At 47.6% G+C, this 16,953-nt stretch overlaps 1 protein-coding gene across 2 annotated transcripts in view; it reads left to right on the top strand.

Annotated features, from left to right (window-relative positions):
* Nucleotides 1-278: 278 nt before the first annotated feature.
* SUGP1 (SURP and G-patch domain containing 1) overlaps nt 279-16,953 on the top strand; it is a 31,174-nt gene continuing 14,499 nt past the window's right edge. The window contains exons 1-7 of one of the 2 annotated variants that reach the window (XM_080674704.1): nt 279-334; nt 2,250-2,421; nt 8,364-8,464; nt 9,370-9,570; nt 11,569-11,692; nt 12,026-12,126; nt 13,621-13,744. In XM_080674704.1, coding sequence (XP_080530830.1) covers nt 301-334; nt 2,250-2,421; nt 8,364-8,464; nt 9,370-9,570; nt 11,569-11,692; nt 12,026-12,126; nt 13,621-13,744 — 857 coding nt within the window. In that variant the 5' untranslated portion in view covers nt 279-300. The remainder of the gene's footprint in view (nt 335-2,249; nt 2,422-8,363; nt 8,465-9,369; nt 9,571-11,568; nt 11,693-12,025; nt 12,127-13,620; nt 13,745-16,953) is intronic. The other variant, XM_080674705.1, reaches the window with a different exon arrangement.

Genomic DNA, 16,953 nt, shown 5'->3' with positions numbered 1-16,953 from the left:
GGCGGGGCCCGGCACTCTTCGCGTCCCTCGCGATAGCTGCGCACAAAGCATCCTGGAACATGTAGTTTATAATTTGGAGTGGCTGCGACTCCCGAAAAGTGTGGAAAAAGACGACGCCTTCTGGTCTGCGGGACTGAAACCAGACCTTGCAGAGAGGCCGAGGTTTGCGTTCTTGCGAGAAAGGTCCCAGGTGTCCCCGCAGTAGTAGGGCTTGGCTGGCCAATGAGGACTACATCTCCCATTAGGCCATGCGCACTATAATATGCCTCCTTAGGTGGCGCCGGAGCATTGTGGGATTGGATGAGTCTCAAGATGGACAACCGGGATGTTGCAGGTAACAGCCCCCTCCTCCTTTCATGCTCCAGTCTGGGTCCTCCGAGTTACGCGTCTCCGCTTCGTCCTCTGACCGAGTCTACCTCAACCCGCCGGTCCTCCTCCTCAGCCTCTGGGCGGCCCGAAGCGACGGGTTCTGCACCTCCCCCGCCTACGGAGGTCTCAGACCCAGTTGCTGTCCCCTACCCTGGGCCTGGTTTGCTGAGGGCGCTTGGCTTGCTTGGCTTCCATAAAGGCAGACACCGGGTCTGTCTTGCGTCGGCCTTCCGAAAAATAAACCACCTTCAGGGGTCTTCCGAGCTCCGCTCCCCAAAACAGCGGCAACCTTGGGCTGTCCTGCGCCCTTCTCTTCGCAGCAGCTGCCTCTTGGCCTGTGTGCTGCTTTCTGGAAAAGCTGTTTTTCTGAACTGCTCTCAGGCATTTCCTGGATACATAAATTCCTGAGTCTTTCGAGCCTCCCCTTTACCACAAGCCTTGCCTTTCCATATCTTCCAGCCCTAGCCACCCCAAAATGGATACATTCACCCATTCAGCAAATACTGTGTGCCAGGCATTGTGCTGGTCGCTGGGGATGCAGTGGTAATCAAAACAGGGCCCTGCCTTCCTGAAGGTTACTTTCTAATGGGTGTCAGACAATGCACCAAGAGGAAATATTTATGCAGAGAGAATTATGATGTGAGAGAGTGGGACTGGAGGCTGGTGATATTGGGTGACCAAAGAAAGCCTTTTTGAGTAGAGGACATTTAAGATGAGAAGGAGGCCTGGGGGGCAGAGCCTTCCACACCAAGGGTGGGAGGGGGATGGCAAGTGCAAAGGCCTTGGAGTGGGACTGGCTTGCCATTTTGAAGAATGTCAAGGATGGAGAGGGGGGCCATCTCTGGCAGGGCCTTGAAAATTGACTTTCAGAATTTGGATTTTATTCTGAATCCCATGGGAAAATTTAGAGGTGTCTTCTCCATCTCCACCGCCAATGCCCATGTCTGAAGACACCATCATCTTTTGCTTGGAGCCAGAAAGCCTCCTCGTTGGCAAACTTTTTGACTCGAGGGCCACAATGGGTTCTTAAACTGGACCGGAGGGCCGGAACAAAAGCATGGATGGAGTGTTTGTGTGAACTAATATAAATTCAAAGTAAAGGAGCGGAGGGGAGAGCAAGAGAACCCTCTGCTCTTTCGGCTCCGCAGGCCGGATAGAACAGCCAAACGGGCCAGATCCGGCCCGCGGGCCGTAGTTTGCCCACGGCTGGTTTGCTGCCTAAGCACTCTCTCCAATTAGTAGCCAGAATGACTTTAAAAATAAAAACACCTATTGGATATTGTCAGCTTAATACTCCCTGACACTTTCCAAAGACCTTAAAGTAAAATCTAGACTCCCTTTCTTATACTTGCATTCCTGGAACAATTTGCTCAAGCCACTTTGGACCCTTGCTGGTCCTTGAAGCACCAAGCTTTATCCAGCCTTTAATTTTTGCATCTGCATCTTACTCTGCCGAGATTGTTCCATATGTGGCTTTTTAGGAAGCTCTTTATGGTTTCAGCTTACTGCTTCCTCTTCAAATGGTTATTTTCTGGCTGCTCTAGCTATAGATGCTTCTCTATCATGCTTTCTCATCCTTTTTGGTTTCCAGCATAGAGTTCTTATCATGATTTTATAGCTACTTTCTGGTTACAAGTTTATTGTCTCCCTAGCCAGACCTGAGTTCCACATAGGCAGAGGACTTCTCTCTTGTTTAGCACTTAGAGAGAAGTATATAGCTCGGTAAATGTTTGCTGAATAAATGAATGAGTGGATACATATGAATGTCAATTTGAATGTCCGTTGCTACAAGCAGCAACAACTGTGGTGCTCCTGTAGCAGCGGCTGGGCATGTATGTGAAGCAAAGATGATTTCTGATGTGTTTCTTTTCCCTCCCCAGGAAAGGCTAACCGGTGGTTTGGGGTTGCTCCTCCCAAGTCTGGAAAAATGAACATGAACATCCTTCATCAGGAAGAACTCATTGCTCAGAAGAAACGGGAAATTGAAGCCAGAATGGAGCAGAAAGCCAAGCAGAATCAGGTGTCCAGCCCTCAGCCCCCGCATCCTGGCGAGTAAGTGCACTCTGAGGCTGGATTGGGTCTTAGAGGGTCACAGGCAGAGGGTTTTGCTTATAAGAGCAGTCTTGTTATATCTGCACCCGGTCACAGCCTGATGGTGCAAGGAATGACATAACTGCTCTCTTTCAGGAGGCTTAGTATGTCAGGAGAGACACGAGGGGTGTGTGGAAACCCAGTGGATGGCCTGCCAATTCTTTCACTCAGCAGTTATTTACTGCTGACGACATGTGGGCCAGGGGTCAGAGGTATAGCTATGCAAATAAAAGCATAAAGCACCAACATTTAAAATTTTTTGATGAAGGAATAAGAAATATTCAAATTGCCTCAAGACAACTATTTTCCAGCACTTTTTTTTTTAATCCTCACCTGAGGATACCAGAGCTCCAGTGGGTAACAGGAGGCAGTGTGTTCCCACTGTAGGAGTGCAGAAGAGACTTTGCATTCTTTATATGTGTGTGTGTGTGTGTGTGTGTGTGTGTGTACATACACACACACACACACACACACACACACACACACACACTAGAGGCCCGTTGCATGAAGATTCATGCAATAGGCCTTCCTTCCCCTGGCGGCCGGCACTGGTTTTCCGCCGGGACCCAGGCCTTCGCTCCGGCTGCAGTGGAGAGGCTTGGCTTCTCCACTCTGGTTGCAGTGAGGCTTGGCTTCTCCGCTCCGGCCGCAGTGGAGAAGCCAAGCCTCTTCAGTCTTTACTCCGTGTGTATGCTAATTAACCCACCATCTTTGTTGGGTTAATTTGCATACTCCTGATTGGCTGGTGGGCATTGCGGAGGTACGGTCAGTTTGCTTATTTTTCCTTTATTAGTATGGATATACTAGTGACCTGGTGCACGAAATTTGTGTGCATTAAAAGGGAATTAATTAGAGGAAATATTTTAATATTGCTATTTGCCCTTTCTCTATAATAGAAGTGTTAGCAATGAAAGAAAATTAGTAAAATGTATATGAAAATCTCCCGCCTGTCAGAACCTGGGGCACGCCACGGGACCTAGAGTCAAGTCCCCGACCACCACCCACACGCGCTTCAAAAACACAGAAGACCCAGACCCAGCCGGCCCCACCGCCATCAAGCCCCTCTGGATGGGGGGCACAGCCTTAGGTTCCCCAGCCTGGCGCTGGGTGGGGGGTGCAGCCTCAGGTCCCCAGGCCCAGCACTGGGGAGTGGAGCGCAGCCTGAGGTACCCTGTCAATCCCCGCCGGGCCAGGGGCACGGCCTGAGGTCCCCCGGCCGGCACTGGGGTAGAGGGGCGTGACCTGAGGTCCCCGTCAAGCCCCGCGGGGCGGGGGGCAGCCTGAGGTCTCTCGCCCCGGCCAGGTGCCATGCAGCCTCAGGTCCCTGCTGTTCGGTCATGACGTTACGGTGTCCGGCTAATTTGCATATTCCTCTATTATATAGATAGATTTGTTTTTATTGATTTTTAGAGAGAGAGGAAGGGAGAAGGATAGATAGAAACATCGATGAGAGAGAAACATTGATCAGTTGCCCCTGCACGCCCCGTATTGGGGTTTGAGTCCACAACCTGGTATGTTCCCTGATTGGGAATTGAACCAGTGACCTCTTGATTCATGGGTCGGCGCTTAACCACTGAACCACATCAACTAGGCAAGACTTTGTGTTCTAAAGACCCAGGCATAGCCAGCCCATTGAGGAAGTAGGGAAAGGCTTGCCAGCAGAAGGCAAGAAGAGGAGAGAGCCTCCCATGTGTCAGGCAGGAGAGAGCTCAGGCAGGCTGTCTACCTGCCTGTCCTGAGATACACTGTGGGCACCTAAGAGTTTTGAGCAGGGGTGTGTGATCAGGGTGACAAGATCCAAAAATTTCAGATAAGAGTTTGACAGAGAGGCAGCGCCCTTCTTACGTGGTCTGACATGTGAAACCTGTTAACCCTTCACAAAGTTTTGTCCCAGCTCCCACCTTTTCTAAGAGTCTGTGGCTTCTCCTTACGGGCAGGATTTAGACCTTATTCCTGTGGGAACCCTGGGTCTGGCACCTCCAGGGCACCCAGGAACATGGGGACTGATTGTTGAGAGATCTGTCAGTGGGTGGGTTCTCACCCTGGAGTTTATGGAAGGACTTTTACCAAGATGGAAAAGCCCTTGTATCGCATCCCAAAGGGTCTTCTAAAGGATCAGGCAGCTGAAAGGAAGCATCAGGTGGGTGGGTGTATGGTATAGGTAGCTATGCAAATAAAAGCATAGAACACCAACATTTAAAATTGTTGCTGAAGAAATAAGAAATACTCAAATTGCCTCAAGACTACCATCCTATCCTATAAAAAGCCTAGGTGGCGTCATGCCCTCGCACGACATTGTCACAAGATGGCCATGCACACAGCAGAGGTGGGGCCTGGCAGCCGCTCTGTGCAGTGAGGCCTGGGGGTCCTGCAGCTCTGTGCAGTGCAGAGGAGGCTGGTCCCGGTGTATCTGCCGCCTTGTGCTGAGGAGGCAGGTCCCAGCAGAGGAGGCGGGTTCCAGCGGAGGAGGCAGGTTGTGGCAGGGGAAGGCAGTTGGGGGCCATCAGGCCAGCAGGGGAGGGCAGTTGGGGGCCATCAGGCCGGCAGGGGAGCAGTTAGGCGTTGATCAGGCCGGAAGGGGAGCTGTTAGGGGCCAATCAGGCAGGCAGGCAGGCGAGTGGTTAGGAGTCAGCAATCTCGGATTGTGAGAGGGATGTCTGACTGTGGGATTGGGCCTAAACAGGCAGTCGGACATCCCCTGAGGGGTCCCAGATTGGAGAGGATGCAGGCCAGGTTGAGGACACCTCCCCCTCCTGTGCACGCATTTCGTGCACTGGGCCTCTAGTTTTGATAATATTCCCACATCTTTGCTTTGTTTTATGAGGTTGTGATCAAATTTGTGTGCTGCTTTCCCTGCCTCATTATTTTTTTTAAAAAATTATTTATTGGTTAACTTGAGAAAGAGAGGAATGGTGAGAGAGAAACATCAATTTGTTGTTCTACTTATTTATACATTGCTTGATTCTTGTATGTGCCCTGACCAGGGATTGAGCTACCTGGCCAGGCCTCCTGGCACTTTTTTTTTTTTTTTTTTTTTTTACCATAAGCAAATGTATAATTTATTTTTGGAGAAAATAATTAAAACTAAGGTTTTTCCAATAAAGGGGAGCAGTAACAATAGGAGATCATACCATAGTTACATGTTATTTACCACATTCTGTACAATGTGGATGTGCTTAACATGTATTCATAGACAATATGAACTAAATCCTCAACTGAGGATATGTTTTTATTGATTTGAGAAAGAGGAGAGAGAGAAACCCATACCGATAGGTTGCCTCCCATACTCACCACTACTGCATCAAACTGGCAACCTAACTATGTGCCCTGACTGGAAATCAAACCTGAAACCTTATGGTGTATGGGACGACATTCTAACCAACAGAGCCACCCAGCCAGGGAACTCCCCCCCACACACACACTTTTTAAAAGAAAAACTTTTCCCCAAATTACAACTCTTTAGAACTGTCAGTTTTTAGGTTTTATTCTTATTGAGATAAAATTTACATGCTGTAAAATTGAACTTTTAAATTGTATGATTTAGTGATTTTTTTGTATATTCACAGCATTGTGCAGCTATCACCACTATCTAATTACAAAACATTTTATCATTCAAAAAGAAACCTCATACCCGGTAGCCATCACTCCCCATTCTTCCTTCCCAAGCCCCTGGCAACCACTAATCTAGTTTCTGTCTTCACGGATTTACATACTCTAGATATTTTATATGATAGGTGAACTTTTGTGTCTGGCTTCTTTTACTAGACATAATGCTTTCAGGGTTCATCACATTGTAGTGTGTGTGAGGGCTTCATTACTTTTTTGTTGTTACTGTTAATCTTCACCCAAGGATATTTTTTCTATTGATCTTTAGAGAAAGTGGAAGAGAGGGAGGGAGGAAGAGAAGAGGGAGAGAGAGAGAAAAACATCGATTGGCTGCCTCCTGCACATGCCCAACTGAGGCCAGGATGGAACCTGCAACCCAGGTACATGCTCTTGACGGGGAATGAACCTGTGACTCTTCAGTGCATGGGCCAACACTGTAACCACTGAGACATGCCAGCCAGGGCCCATAATTTATTTAACCAGTGTCCCTTGTTGACTACTTAGGTCCGTGGTCGGCAAACTGCGGCTCGCGAGCCACATGCAGCTCTTTGGCCCCTTGAGTGTGGCTCTTCCACAAAATACCATGGCCTGGGCGAGTCTCTTTTGAAGAAGTGGCATTAGAAGAAGTTTAAGTTTAAAAAATTTGGCTCTCAAAATAAATCTCAATCGTTGTACTGTTGATATTTGGCTCTGTTGACTAATGAGTTTGCCGACCACTGACTTAGGTTATTTCCATTTTTAGCTCATTAAAACAGATTTCTAGTAACACTTAATTTTAAAGGAAAAAGTCTAGATCTGTGAGCTCCCTGAGCTTTTACTAACTCTTGGTGTATCTCTATGATGGATTGTTACTCGGCTTTTAGAAACACTCTGTATGAGTAATTTTTGAGGTTGGTGCAGGATGTATGTTATAATAGAGAATGGAAGAACTAGGTCACGTTCTATGATTACAGCCTTATTTGCTTCTATTTCTAACTTAGGGGCAAATCAAAAAAATATACCAAAGTGTTAATAGTAGCTATTGTGAGGTGGAAAGAATTGAGTTTTCCTCTTTGCTTTCTATATTTCAATTTTTCTACATTCTTGTTTGTTTATAATGAGCTCTAGTTCTTTTATGATAGGGAAAAAATTAATTTGAATTAAGCATTCAGGCCCCTGGTTTTCCTTTTGTGCTGATTTTAATATATTTTTAGAAAATATGTTTTTAGTGATTTTTCTAGAGAGAGAGGAAGGGAGAGGGAGAGAGAGTTAGAAACATGAATGAAAGAGAAACATCAGCATCAATTGGCTGCCTCCTGCATGCCCCCTGCTGGGGATTGAGCCAGCAACCCAGGCATGTGCCCCAACCCGGAATTGAACTAGAGACCTCTTGGAGCACGGTCCAGTGCTCAACCTCTGATCAATACTGGCCGGGCTTGTGCTAATTTTTTAAAAACAAATTTAAGCCCGGCCAGTGTGGTTCAGCAGTTGAGCAATTAACCCAGGAACCAAGAAGTTGCCGGTTTGATTCTGAATCTCTGGTTTGATTCTGAATCTCTGGTTCAATTCCCAGTCAGGGCACATGCCCAGGTTGCTCGATCCCCGGTGGGTGGCCTACAGGAGGCAGCCAATTGATGATGTTTCTCTTGCATTGATGTTTCTATTTCTCTATCCCTCTCACTTTATCTCTCTCTAAAAATCAATTAAAACAGATTTTTTTAAAAATAATAAAAGATTTAAAAAAAATTTTAAGTAAAACATACTATTTGCAAAAAGAGAGAGAAAATAAAAATACATAATCCCGCTGTAATTCTCGCACCAAGAGACTGCTTTGGGTGTTTTCCTGTATGTGTATAATCCTCACAGAAGTGCTGGCCGACCCAGGCCCAGAAATGCAGTCATACATAGTAAAAACACATGCACATGCACTGTTTTGGATAATTCTAAAGTCTAGCTGAGAAGACAGACATGGTACCCAGTAGCAGCTCAAATAATTTGTTTACACCAGGTAGGATAGGAGTTGTGCAGAAAGAGAGCCAGTGGTTCTGAGTTGAGGAGGCTATTTGGAGTGGGAGGGTCAATATCCTGATAGAGTTGACATCAATATGTGTAGCATTGCTTTGACTAGAACAAGATTGTTCCCACCTTACAACTCTGAAGGTAGCTCTCTGCTCTCAGCAGTCCCCAAGATACATCTGGGGGTTGGTTTTGGGTTTTACCAGGTAAGAACTTGGGTGGGTGGGGAGCCGAGACAGGCAAGGCATGCCCCAGGCCCTCCATTAGAAGTTCACCCTCTCTATATTCTGTCTTGGGTCTAGAATTGCAAACACACACAACTCTTCCGTTTCCAACAAGTTTGCCAATGACGGCAGCTTCTTGCAGCAGTTTCTGAAGTTGCAGAAGGCGCAGACTAGCACAGGTGAGTGCAGTTTCCCCATCCTGTCTCCTCCTATTCAGGCTCAGGCTCATGTTCCTGCTGCCTGCTCTCTCCTCCTGGGGAACCCTGGCTTCCTAGAAATGGCAGGTCCTGCCTCAGATTTGTTCTTCTCATCCCGAGTTCATTGAGTACCCTCATTTCACTCATTTCCATGCAGAGGGAGAGCGTGGACCCTGCTCTCAAGATGTTAAACTTGTAGGAGCAGAGACAACCCAGGTTTCAGTCCAGGAGCATGGGGACCAGGATGAAGCAGGCCCAGGGCTGTGAGATCATGGCTGTGGTCAGAGCAGCAGCTCAGGTGTGAGGAATGGGCCCCCTTTCATAGGTAGGGAACTGCCTGGCCTATAGGAATCCATGAGACATGCCAGGTATGAGAATAACTGCCCTTAGCGAGCCCACCCATAACTGTGGTGGTGCAATTTACCAGTCAGAGCTCATTTTTACTTTAAAAAAGTTAATGGGGGGGAAAAATAAAAGAAAGTTAATGGTGAAACAGATGACCTTTGACCTTGGTCAGGTTTCCTAGGGAACAGCTAAAAAAAGTTTAGGCCAAATTCACCCACGGAGAGGAAGAACAGGCTTCTCTTTATCGCAAGGTCACGGGTCATGAGCTGTGTTTGAAAATCCCAGAATAGGCTTGTTCCAGCTTACCACTGACAACCAGAGGGAATGGTTCTAAGTTGGATGTGGGATTCAGGTCATATCGAGATAACCAAAAAGTCATGCATCTGTGAACCTTGATGTCCTGTCCTCATCTGTAAAATGGGGTGGTGTCTTCTCTGAACACCCACCAGCCCTCAGGGACTGACGGCACTCAGATTAGGTGGGAAGATAGGGAAAGGTGCACTGCAGAGCTTGAGCACAAGTATACGTCCTTCTCTCCCAAGATGCTCCCCCCAGCATGCCCACCGCCCCACCTCGAGTACTCCCCCGTGCTGGGAAGAGGCCTCCCCTCATCAGCAGCCCACTGAGCCAGGTGAAGAACTATGTGCACGCTAAGCAGCTGCCCCTGGCCAGCCGCCCTAGTGTCTTCCAATCTCCCGATGAGGATGAAGAGGAGGACTATGAGCAGTGGCTGGAGATCAAAGGTAAGTTGCAGGGGCTGCTGCACTCCTTCTACCACCGACTTCCAGCTCAGGGGCAGATCCACAGTCAGCAGGGAAAGCGTGGCCAGGAGTATGGGGTACTTGGGACTTCAGTCAGGTGAGGCCACTGGGGTAAGAGGGTGCGGTTAAAGGAAGGGTGTGAGGAGGGGCTGCAGTATGGGCTTCATCCTGGGAGCTGTGGGACCTATCATCTACTCTGGGGGCTGGCCTCCAGCCGAGGCAGGGGTATCCTCATTGAGTGTTCACTTGCACTTTCCTCCCAACATGAGGACCTTCCATGGCTCCCCAATCTGGGTGCATGCCCTCCGAGCTCTATGAGGCCCAGAAGCCCATTTCTTAATGCAGTTCCTGTCCCTGCCAGTCTGAGTCAGAAGTACAAGCCTGCAGATTGAAGAGTTCACTTTCTTGCCTGGGGAAGGACAGTTATTGGCCTTGGGTGAGTTAGTCTAGGTCCCAAGGTGTAGGAGGGCAGAGGGTGGCAGTGGTGGCACTCCTAATACTTCTAGCCCTAACTACATTCAGAACAAGGCCTCAGTACCACATGAGCCATTGGAGTCTTAGGCTACTTCTGCCCAGGCTGGCTGACTCAGTCATGTTATCCTGACTGAGTACAGACTGAAGTGACTGTATGGTCTGCCATAACAGCCTCTAAACCCCTCTTGCTCTGGGGTGAGGATGCCAGCTTCAGACCATACATCTGAGCAGATCAGTGGAAAACCTTGAATTCTGGAACATTAGTACAGAGCCTGAGAGGGTGGTGTTTCCTTAGAGAGGTGCCCTGGCAGTTCTGACTGTACCCTGCCATGAACCTCCACTTTACAAGAGGCAGTGGGTGTCTCAAGGCCCTTAAGGCCTGTTAAGACCTGCTGTTGAGGAGGCCTAAGAAGAGCACCTGTGCTTGTAAATGGCAGCCAGGTCAGGGTCATTATCAGGTATGCAGGAGGAGGGTGCGATCACATGTTCCTTCCCCTACCCCCAGTTTCTTGGCAGCCCAAGCAACAAGAGGAATAAGATTGGCCACAGGTTCGGTGTCTCTAGCCCCATTGCCGAAAGGAGCAAACGTTCCTAGGCACTGACTGACAGCAAGAACTTTCTCTTGGTAGTTCTCATAAAAGGGATATGACTGTATATTGGCTGACAGATGCCCTCCAAAAAAGTCCAGCAAAAAAGACAAAAGCAAGTTCCACATGGCTCAAAGGGAAGGCTAATGCAAACACAAAAATGTATTTTTATACCTCTGTTCCCTGAAAAAGCCGAGGTAATGATTAAGCTCGTTGCAGTGAGCATCCTTAGCACCCAGATGGTGGTCTGGAAACATTTTCTCACTCACGAAAACCAGGACTTCTTGGAAGATGGCTGGCTCTAGGTCTGGGCAGGAAGTGTGCCAGATGACCTGGAGCACCCTGTTCCAGCAGATAGCCAGGAGGCCATCAAGACACCTGGGGCCATGTCCAAAGGCCTCAGTATCCAGCTTGAAGAGGCTCCACCAGCCACTGAGGGGACGATTGAGCCTGTATGATGACATTAATTGCAGTGGATTGAAACCCACCCAATGTGTTTAAATCAGAGTTTGTAATGCTATTTTAAAAGAATTTTTCATCTTTGAAGGATGGAAAGGAACCAATTTATTATACTTAATGCTGGTAAATAAAGAAAAGACTTAACCATTAAAAAATGGGGAGGTGGGTGGGGAGGAAGAGGCTGGCTATGTTTTCAGACGTCTCCCTTCCAGCCTGTGGATCGGCTTGGCCTTTGAGAGGTTCACACACTTCTCTCCCACCCAGTGTGTCTCCTGAAAACTGTTTAGACCAACTCCCCTCTCATCACGGTGCTTTGTGCATGGACCCAGGAAGCCTGACAACCTCCTGCATTTCACCCTCTTCTCCCCCTACCCCTTTGTCCTTGTGGTCCGTAGAGAGAGTGTGCCTGTTGACTGTGGGGTGTGTGAGTTGAACCCCAGTACTGACAGCCTCCTTAAAGTTTCACCCCCAGAGGGAGTCGAGACTCGGAAAGTGATAGAGAAATTGGCCCGCTTTGTGGCAGAAGGAGGCCCCGAGTTAGAAAAAGTAGCTATGGAGAACTACAAGGATAACCCAGCATTTTCGTAAGTATTTATTTTGGGAGGGGAAGGTCACTGGTACTTAATGTTCATGCCACACAGTAGTATGTGCAGACATTTTTGTAAAATTCTTGGTGGTGACTGAGGCTGGCTGGGGCTGGGTGCTTGCTTGTGCCGGCCAGATGCTGTTCCAAGCACTTTATAACTCACACCAAAGGTTGCAAAAGTCTCCAATGTGATGCGGAGACTTAATTTTGGGTTCTGTCAAGGCATCTGTGCTTGTCAGCTTGCTTTTGCATAACGTGTCTTCAGATGCTGCACAAGTCTACCCATCCTCATTACTCATCTTCCTTTCTGTTTTGCAAAACTCTTCTTCAGGTTTTTGCATGATAAGAATAGCAGGGAATTCCTCTACTACAGAAAGAAGGTGGCTGAGATAAGGAAGGAATCACAGAAGTTGCAGGCAACCTCTCAGAAAGGTAGGTGGGTAGAGGGGGTGGGAGGTTCTGGGGAGGTGCTTGGACAAATTGCTCCCCATGTGAAATCAGGGTTCCTAAAGGGTACCGTGGCATGGGGTAGCGCTGATGTCCTTGGTTTGTGCCCTCCCTGGCAGCCAGGGTCAAGCTAGGGCTGGTGCCACCCTTTTCACCAGTGCTCTGAGGAGGGGGGAGGTCTGAGGACCAAGGTCAAGGTTGTATTAAGGAGCTCAGCCCTGTACGTGCAAAAGAGACAGAGGGAAGGTGTGCTAGCCCAGCAGTTGCCAACCGGTGGTCCGTGGACCACTGGTCGTCCGTGAGGTCTGAAAGGTTGGCGACCGCTGGTCGGCAAACTCATTAGTCAACAGAGCCAAATATCAACAGTACAACAATTGAAATTTCTTTTGAGAGCCAATTTTTTTTTTAAATAAACTGTATATTTTTTACATTTATGTCTCTTTTATTTTTTATTTTTTTATTTTTTTTTAAATATATATATATTTTATTGATGTTTTATAGAGAGGAAGGGAGAGGGATAGAGAGTTAGAAACATCGATGAGAGAGAAACATCGATCAGCTGCCTCCTGCACACCTCCCACTGGGGATGTGCCCGCAACCAAGGTACATGCTCTTGACCGGAATCAAACCTGGGACCCTTGAGTCCGCAGGCCGACACTCTATCCACTGAGCCAAACCGGTTTCGGCGAGAGCCAAATTTTTTAAACTTCTTCTAGCGCCACTTCTTCAAAATAGACTTGCCCAGGCCGTGGTATTTTGTGGAAGAGCCACACTCAAGGGGCCAAAGGGCCGCATGTGGCTCGTGAGCCGCAGTTTGCCGACCACGGTGCTAGCCTATTGGTTCATGATCATTTTAACAAGTGTTAATGAATGCCTGCCAACCCTAGAAACAAATGTAGTGCCTGACACTTGGGAGTGAGGCCGAGAGGGCCAGGGGCCAGAAACAATCAGCTGGTGAGATCTGGTAGGATGAGTGTCAGTGGATGGGAAAGAGGCTGGATGGTCTCCAGCTGTAATGAATATCCCAGCCAGTGCTGGTGGGTGCGAGGAATTGATGTTTAAGCCTGACATGGGCCACAGAGATTGGTCTGTCGTGTCTCCTGCGGCCCTTTGCCCTGACATCCCCAGGAGGAGGGCCACGCTCATCTCCCCATGTGACCTGGCTTAGCAGCCCCCTATAGAAAGACCAAGATGGGGGCTCCTGTCTTCCCTCTGGGCCTAACACATACTTCCCTTATATTATGCTGCCATGTCCCAGGCCCCCTAAGACCTATGGGTGGGAAGAGGTAGGGAGCAGAGCTCAGAATAAGTTGTAGTATTAACTATGTTTGGTCCCAGTGCAATAATCTGATACCCATTTGCCTGTTTCTCTTTGCATTGTTTCTAAAATAAACCCCTCTTGTTGCCCATGGGGTTTTTAGCAGAAATTAGGCTGTTGGGTGTGGTGAGTTGAGCTCAGTACTGACAGCCTGCTTAAAGTTTCACCCCCAGAGGACGAAGAGGTCAAGAACCTTGCAGAAAAGTTGGCCAGGTTCATAGCGGATGGGGGTCCTGAGGTGGAAACCATCGCCCTCCAAAACAATCGTGAGAACCAGGCATTCAGGTAAGGAGGGACCCACCAGAGAGGTGACCCCTCAGCCTAGTCACAGGCTTGGTGGTCCTAAGACAGACTAGGGTCCCGTGGTGAGAAGCTGGCAGAGCTGGGATTCTGCTCTAGGAATTTCTGGCCCCAGAGCCCAGCCTTGCCACTCTATATCTACTCCCCAAGTGCACATCACTGCCTTGAGTTGTCTCGGAGGCAGCTGTGGCAGGGACTTTGAGGCCTTGTGTTTTTCCAGGTGCCTCACTGAGAAAATCACTAGCACTTGCCCGGCTCCCTTGTAACAGACAGTGGCCCCAAGCTGGGGCCAGGCCAGGCCCTCCAGCAGAACCTCACAAAACTGTGTTGGTCATTGTGTGTATTCTTAGGATCTCATCATTACAATGAAGGGAACAGCAAGAAAGCAGGAGTGTGGTACCTCAGGCTCTGAGGAGTGGGAGTCCCTAGCCTGTGTGCAGGTTCCATGGACAGGATGGGACAAGCAGCCTGACCCCCCCTACTGTCCCTAGCCGTGAAGTCATACCCCAGCCCTTCAGGCTAGGTCTGTTAACCCTATTCATTGGTGGGGTTTAGCACCTGATCTTTGCCAGGGGAGTTGGGAGGGCGGGCGGGGGGAGGCACAGTTGCTGTTGCAGGGTGGTACTGGCAGAGGCTTGTGAGGTGGACACTGAACCCAACATGGGGTGATGCACCTCTGGAGACACTTTTGGCCACAAGTCCCCACCCAGTCAAGTGAGGAGATGCAATGGTGACTATAACAAAAAGTGCAGGAGCAGCACACACCTGGGCTGGTTGATTCAGAGACACCATCAGGCACTCAGGAGGAAGGAAGCAAGGGTGGATGGTTGGCAGGAGGCAGGTGTCCATAAGGACCACTACACGGGAGTGAAGCAGTTGATATGCTGGGCACTGTGCCAGTGCAGCTGGAGTGCCGGGTGAGTGTTGACATGCTGTGCAGACAAGCTGTGGAGCCCGTCAGGGCCAGGTCCCAGAAGGCTCAGGTGTTCATTGAGAGCCTTTAGAGGGTCTGCATAGGGAGTGATGGGGCTAACTGATCACCACAGTTATAGAGGGTGATCAGTCATTCCAGGTTGAGGGTTGCGGCAGAGGAGGTTTGCGGAAGGCTGCTGAGGGGTCGAGGATAGCTGTGAGGGGTTGCCTAGGATGAGGATGGACCCTGGGGAGAAGTGGCTGAAGGTGAGCTGCTGAGGGACCACAGCTGGCACTCCACACACTGAGGTGGAATGAATGGAAGATGATTGCGTATTCGGGCCTGGTCAGAGTGTACAGGTTCATTCCACACGGACTGTTTAATCTTCGTGTGAGATTAGGTGTGAGACAGCTCTTCTCTCCCCCAAATCAAACAGCCACCTAGTGTACTTGCTGCTCTGACCCTTCTGTGCCTTCCTGATTCCCCACATGGGCCGGGCACACCCCAGCAGCTGTGTGTTTTGGAAAACAATGTTATAACTGTTTACCTATTCCTTTGACCAGTCATCCCACTTATGAAATGCCGTCCCCCAAATAATGTTAAATACAGCATCATGAAAAATTAATAACACATTGAATGTCCAGTCCCAGTGGGCTAAACTCCTATAACTGCATCTCTAACACATCACTTGTGTGAGCCACCTTGTTTACAAATGTGCTGGCCTCTCACAAGTGAGGAAATTGAGACAAGAAGGCCAATCAGTGGAAGTGCCTTTGCCGCCACATTCCACTGCATTCTACTGAGAAAGCCTTATGTTGTTGGGTTAAAAGGTTTTTTAAAAAAATCAACATACAGAAATTAGAACCACAGCTCTGTTCAAATAAATCTGCACTGGATAAAAAAAGACTGGAAGGAAAGACACTCAAGTGTTAGCTTTGGTTAAGGAGGAGGGAGAGAGGATCACTTCTATCAGGAGTGAGCTCCTAAAATCGATCATTTTCCAATTATTCATCCTTACTTCGTCCCTAACCCCTGACAACCACACTGATCTTACTGATTTGGCAATTTTGCTTTTTCCAGAATGTCATACAATTGGAATCATATAGTATGTAGCTTTTTCAGATTGGCTTCTTTCACTTAGTGATGTGCATTTAAGTTTCCTCCATGTCTTTTCATGGCTTCATAGCTCATTTCTTTGGGTGCACCACAGTTTATCCACTGTAGGATATCTTGTTTGCTTCCACGTTTGGGCATTTATGAAGAAAGCTACTATAAACATCTGTGGACAGGTTTTTGTGTGGATAGAGATTCTCATTTCTTTAGGATAAATACTAAGGACTGTGATTGCTGGATAGAATGGTATATTTAGTTATTTTCTTCCAGTCTACAGCTTGTGTTCTCATTCGCTTGACCTTGTCTTTCACAGGGCAGAAGTTTTTAATTTAATGAAGTCCAGCTTATCAGTTTCTTTTTCTTGGATTGTGCCTTTGGTATTGTATCTAAAATGTGATTGCCATACCCAAGGTCATCTAAGTTTTCTCCTATATTGTTTTCTAGGAGTTTTATATTTTTGAATTTTACATTTAGGTCTGTGATCCATTTATAATTAATTGTTGAATGAAGGGTGTATGGTCTGTGTCTAGATTCTTTCTTTTTTTTTCATGAGGATGTCCAGTTCCAGCACTGTTTGTTGAAAAGATTGTCTTTGCTTCATTGTATTGCCTTTGCTCCTTTGTGAAAGGTCATTTTACGATGTTTATGTGGGTCTAATTGTGGGTCCTTTATTTTGTTCTAGTGATCAGTTTGTCCATTCCTTCATTAATACCACACTGCCTTGATTACTGTAGTTGTACAGTAGGCCTTGAAGTTAGGTAGTGTCAGTCTTCCAACTTTGTTCTTCAGTATTATGTTGGCTATTCTGGATCTTTTTTCTCTGAATACAAACTTTAGGGTCACTTTGTCATTATCTACAAAATAACTTTGCTGGGATTTTTATTGGAATATCATTAAATCTAGAAATCAAGTTGGGAAGACTTGACATCTTGACAATATGAAGTCTCCCTATCCATGAACATGGAATACCTTTCCATTTATTTAGTTCTTTGAATTCTTTCATCAGAGTTTTGTAATTTTATTCTTAGAGATCTTTTACATATTTTGTAAGACTTATACCTAAGTATTTCATGTTTTTCAATGATAATGTAAATGGTATTGCGTTTTTAACTTCCAATTTCACTTATTCATTGCTGGCTTATAGGAAAGTGATTGACATCTGTATATT

This window comes from Plecotus auritus, assembly GCF_963455305.1.
Source record: "Plecotus auritus genome assembly, chromosome: 6".
Classification (NCBI taxonomy): Eukaryota; Metazoa; Chordata; class Mammalia; order Chiroptera; family Vespertilionidae; genus Plecotus; species Plecotus auritus.
The sequence above is the reverse complement of the archived record's forward strand: the minus strand, read 5'-3'. Positions and strand labels throughout refer to the sequence as shown.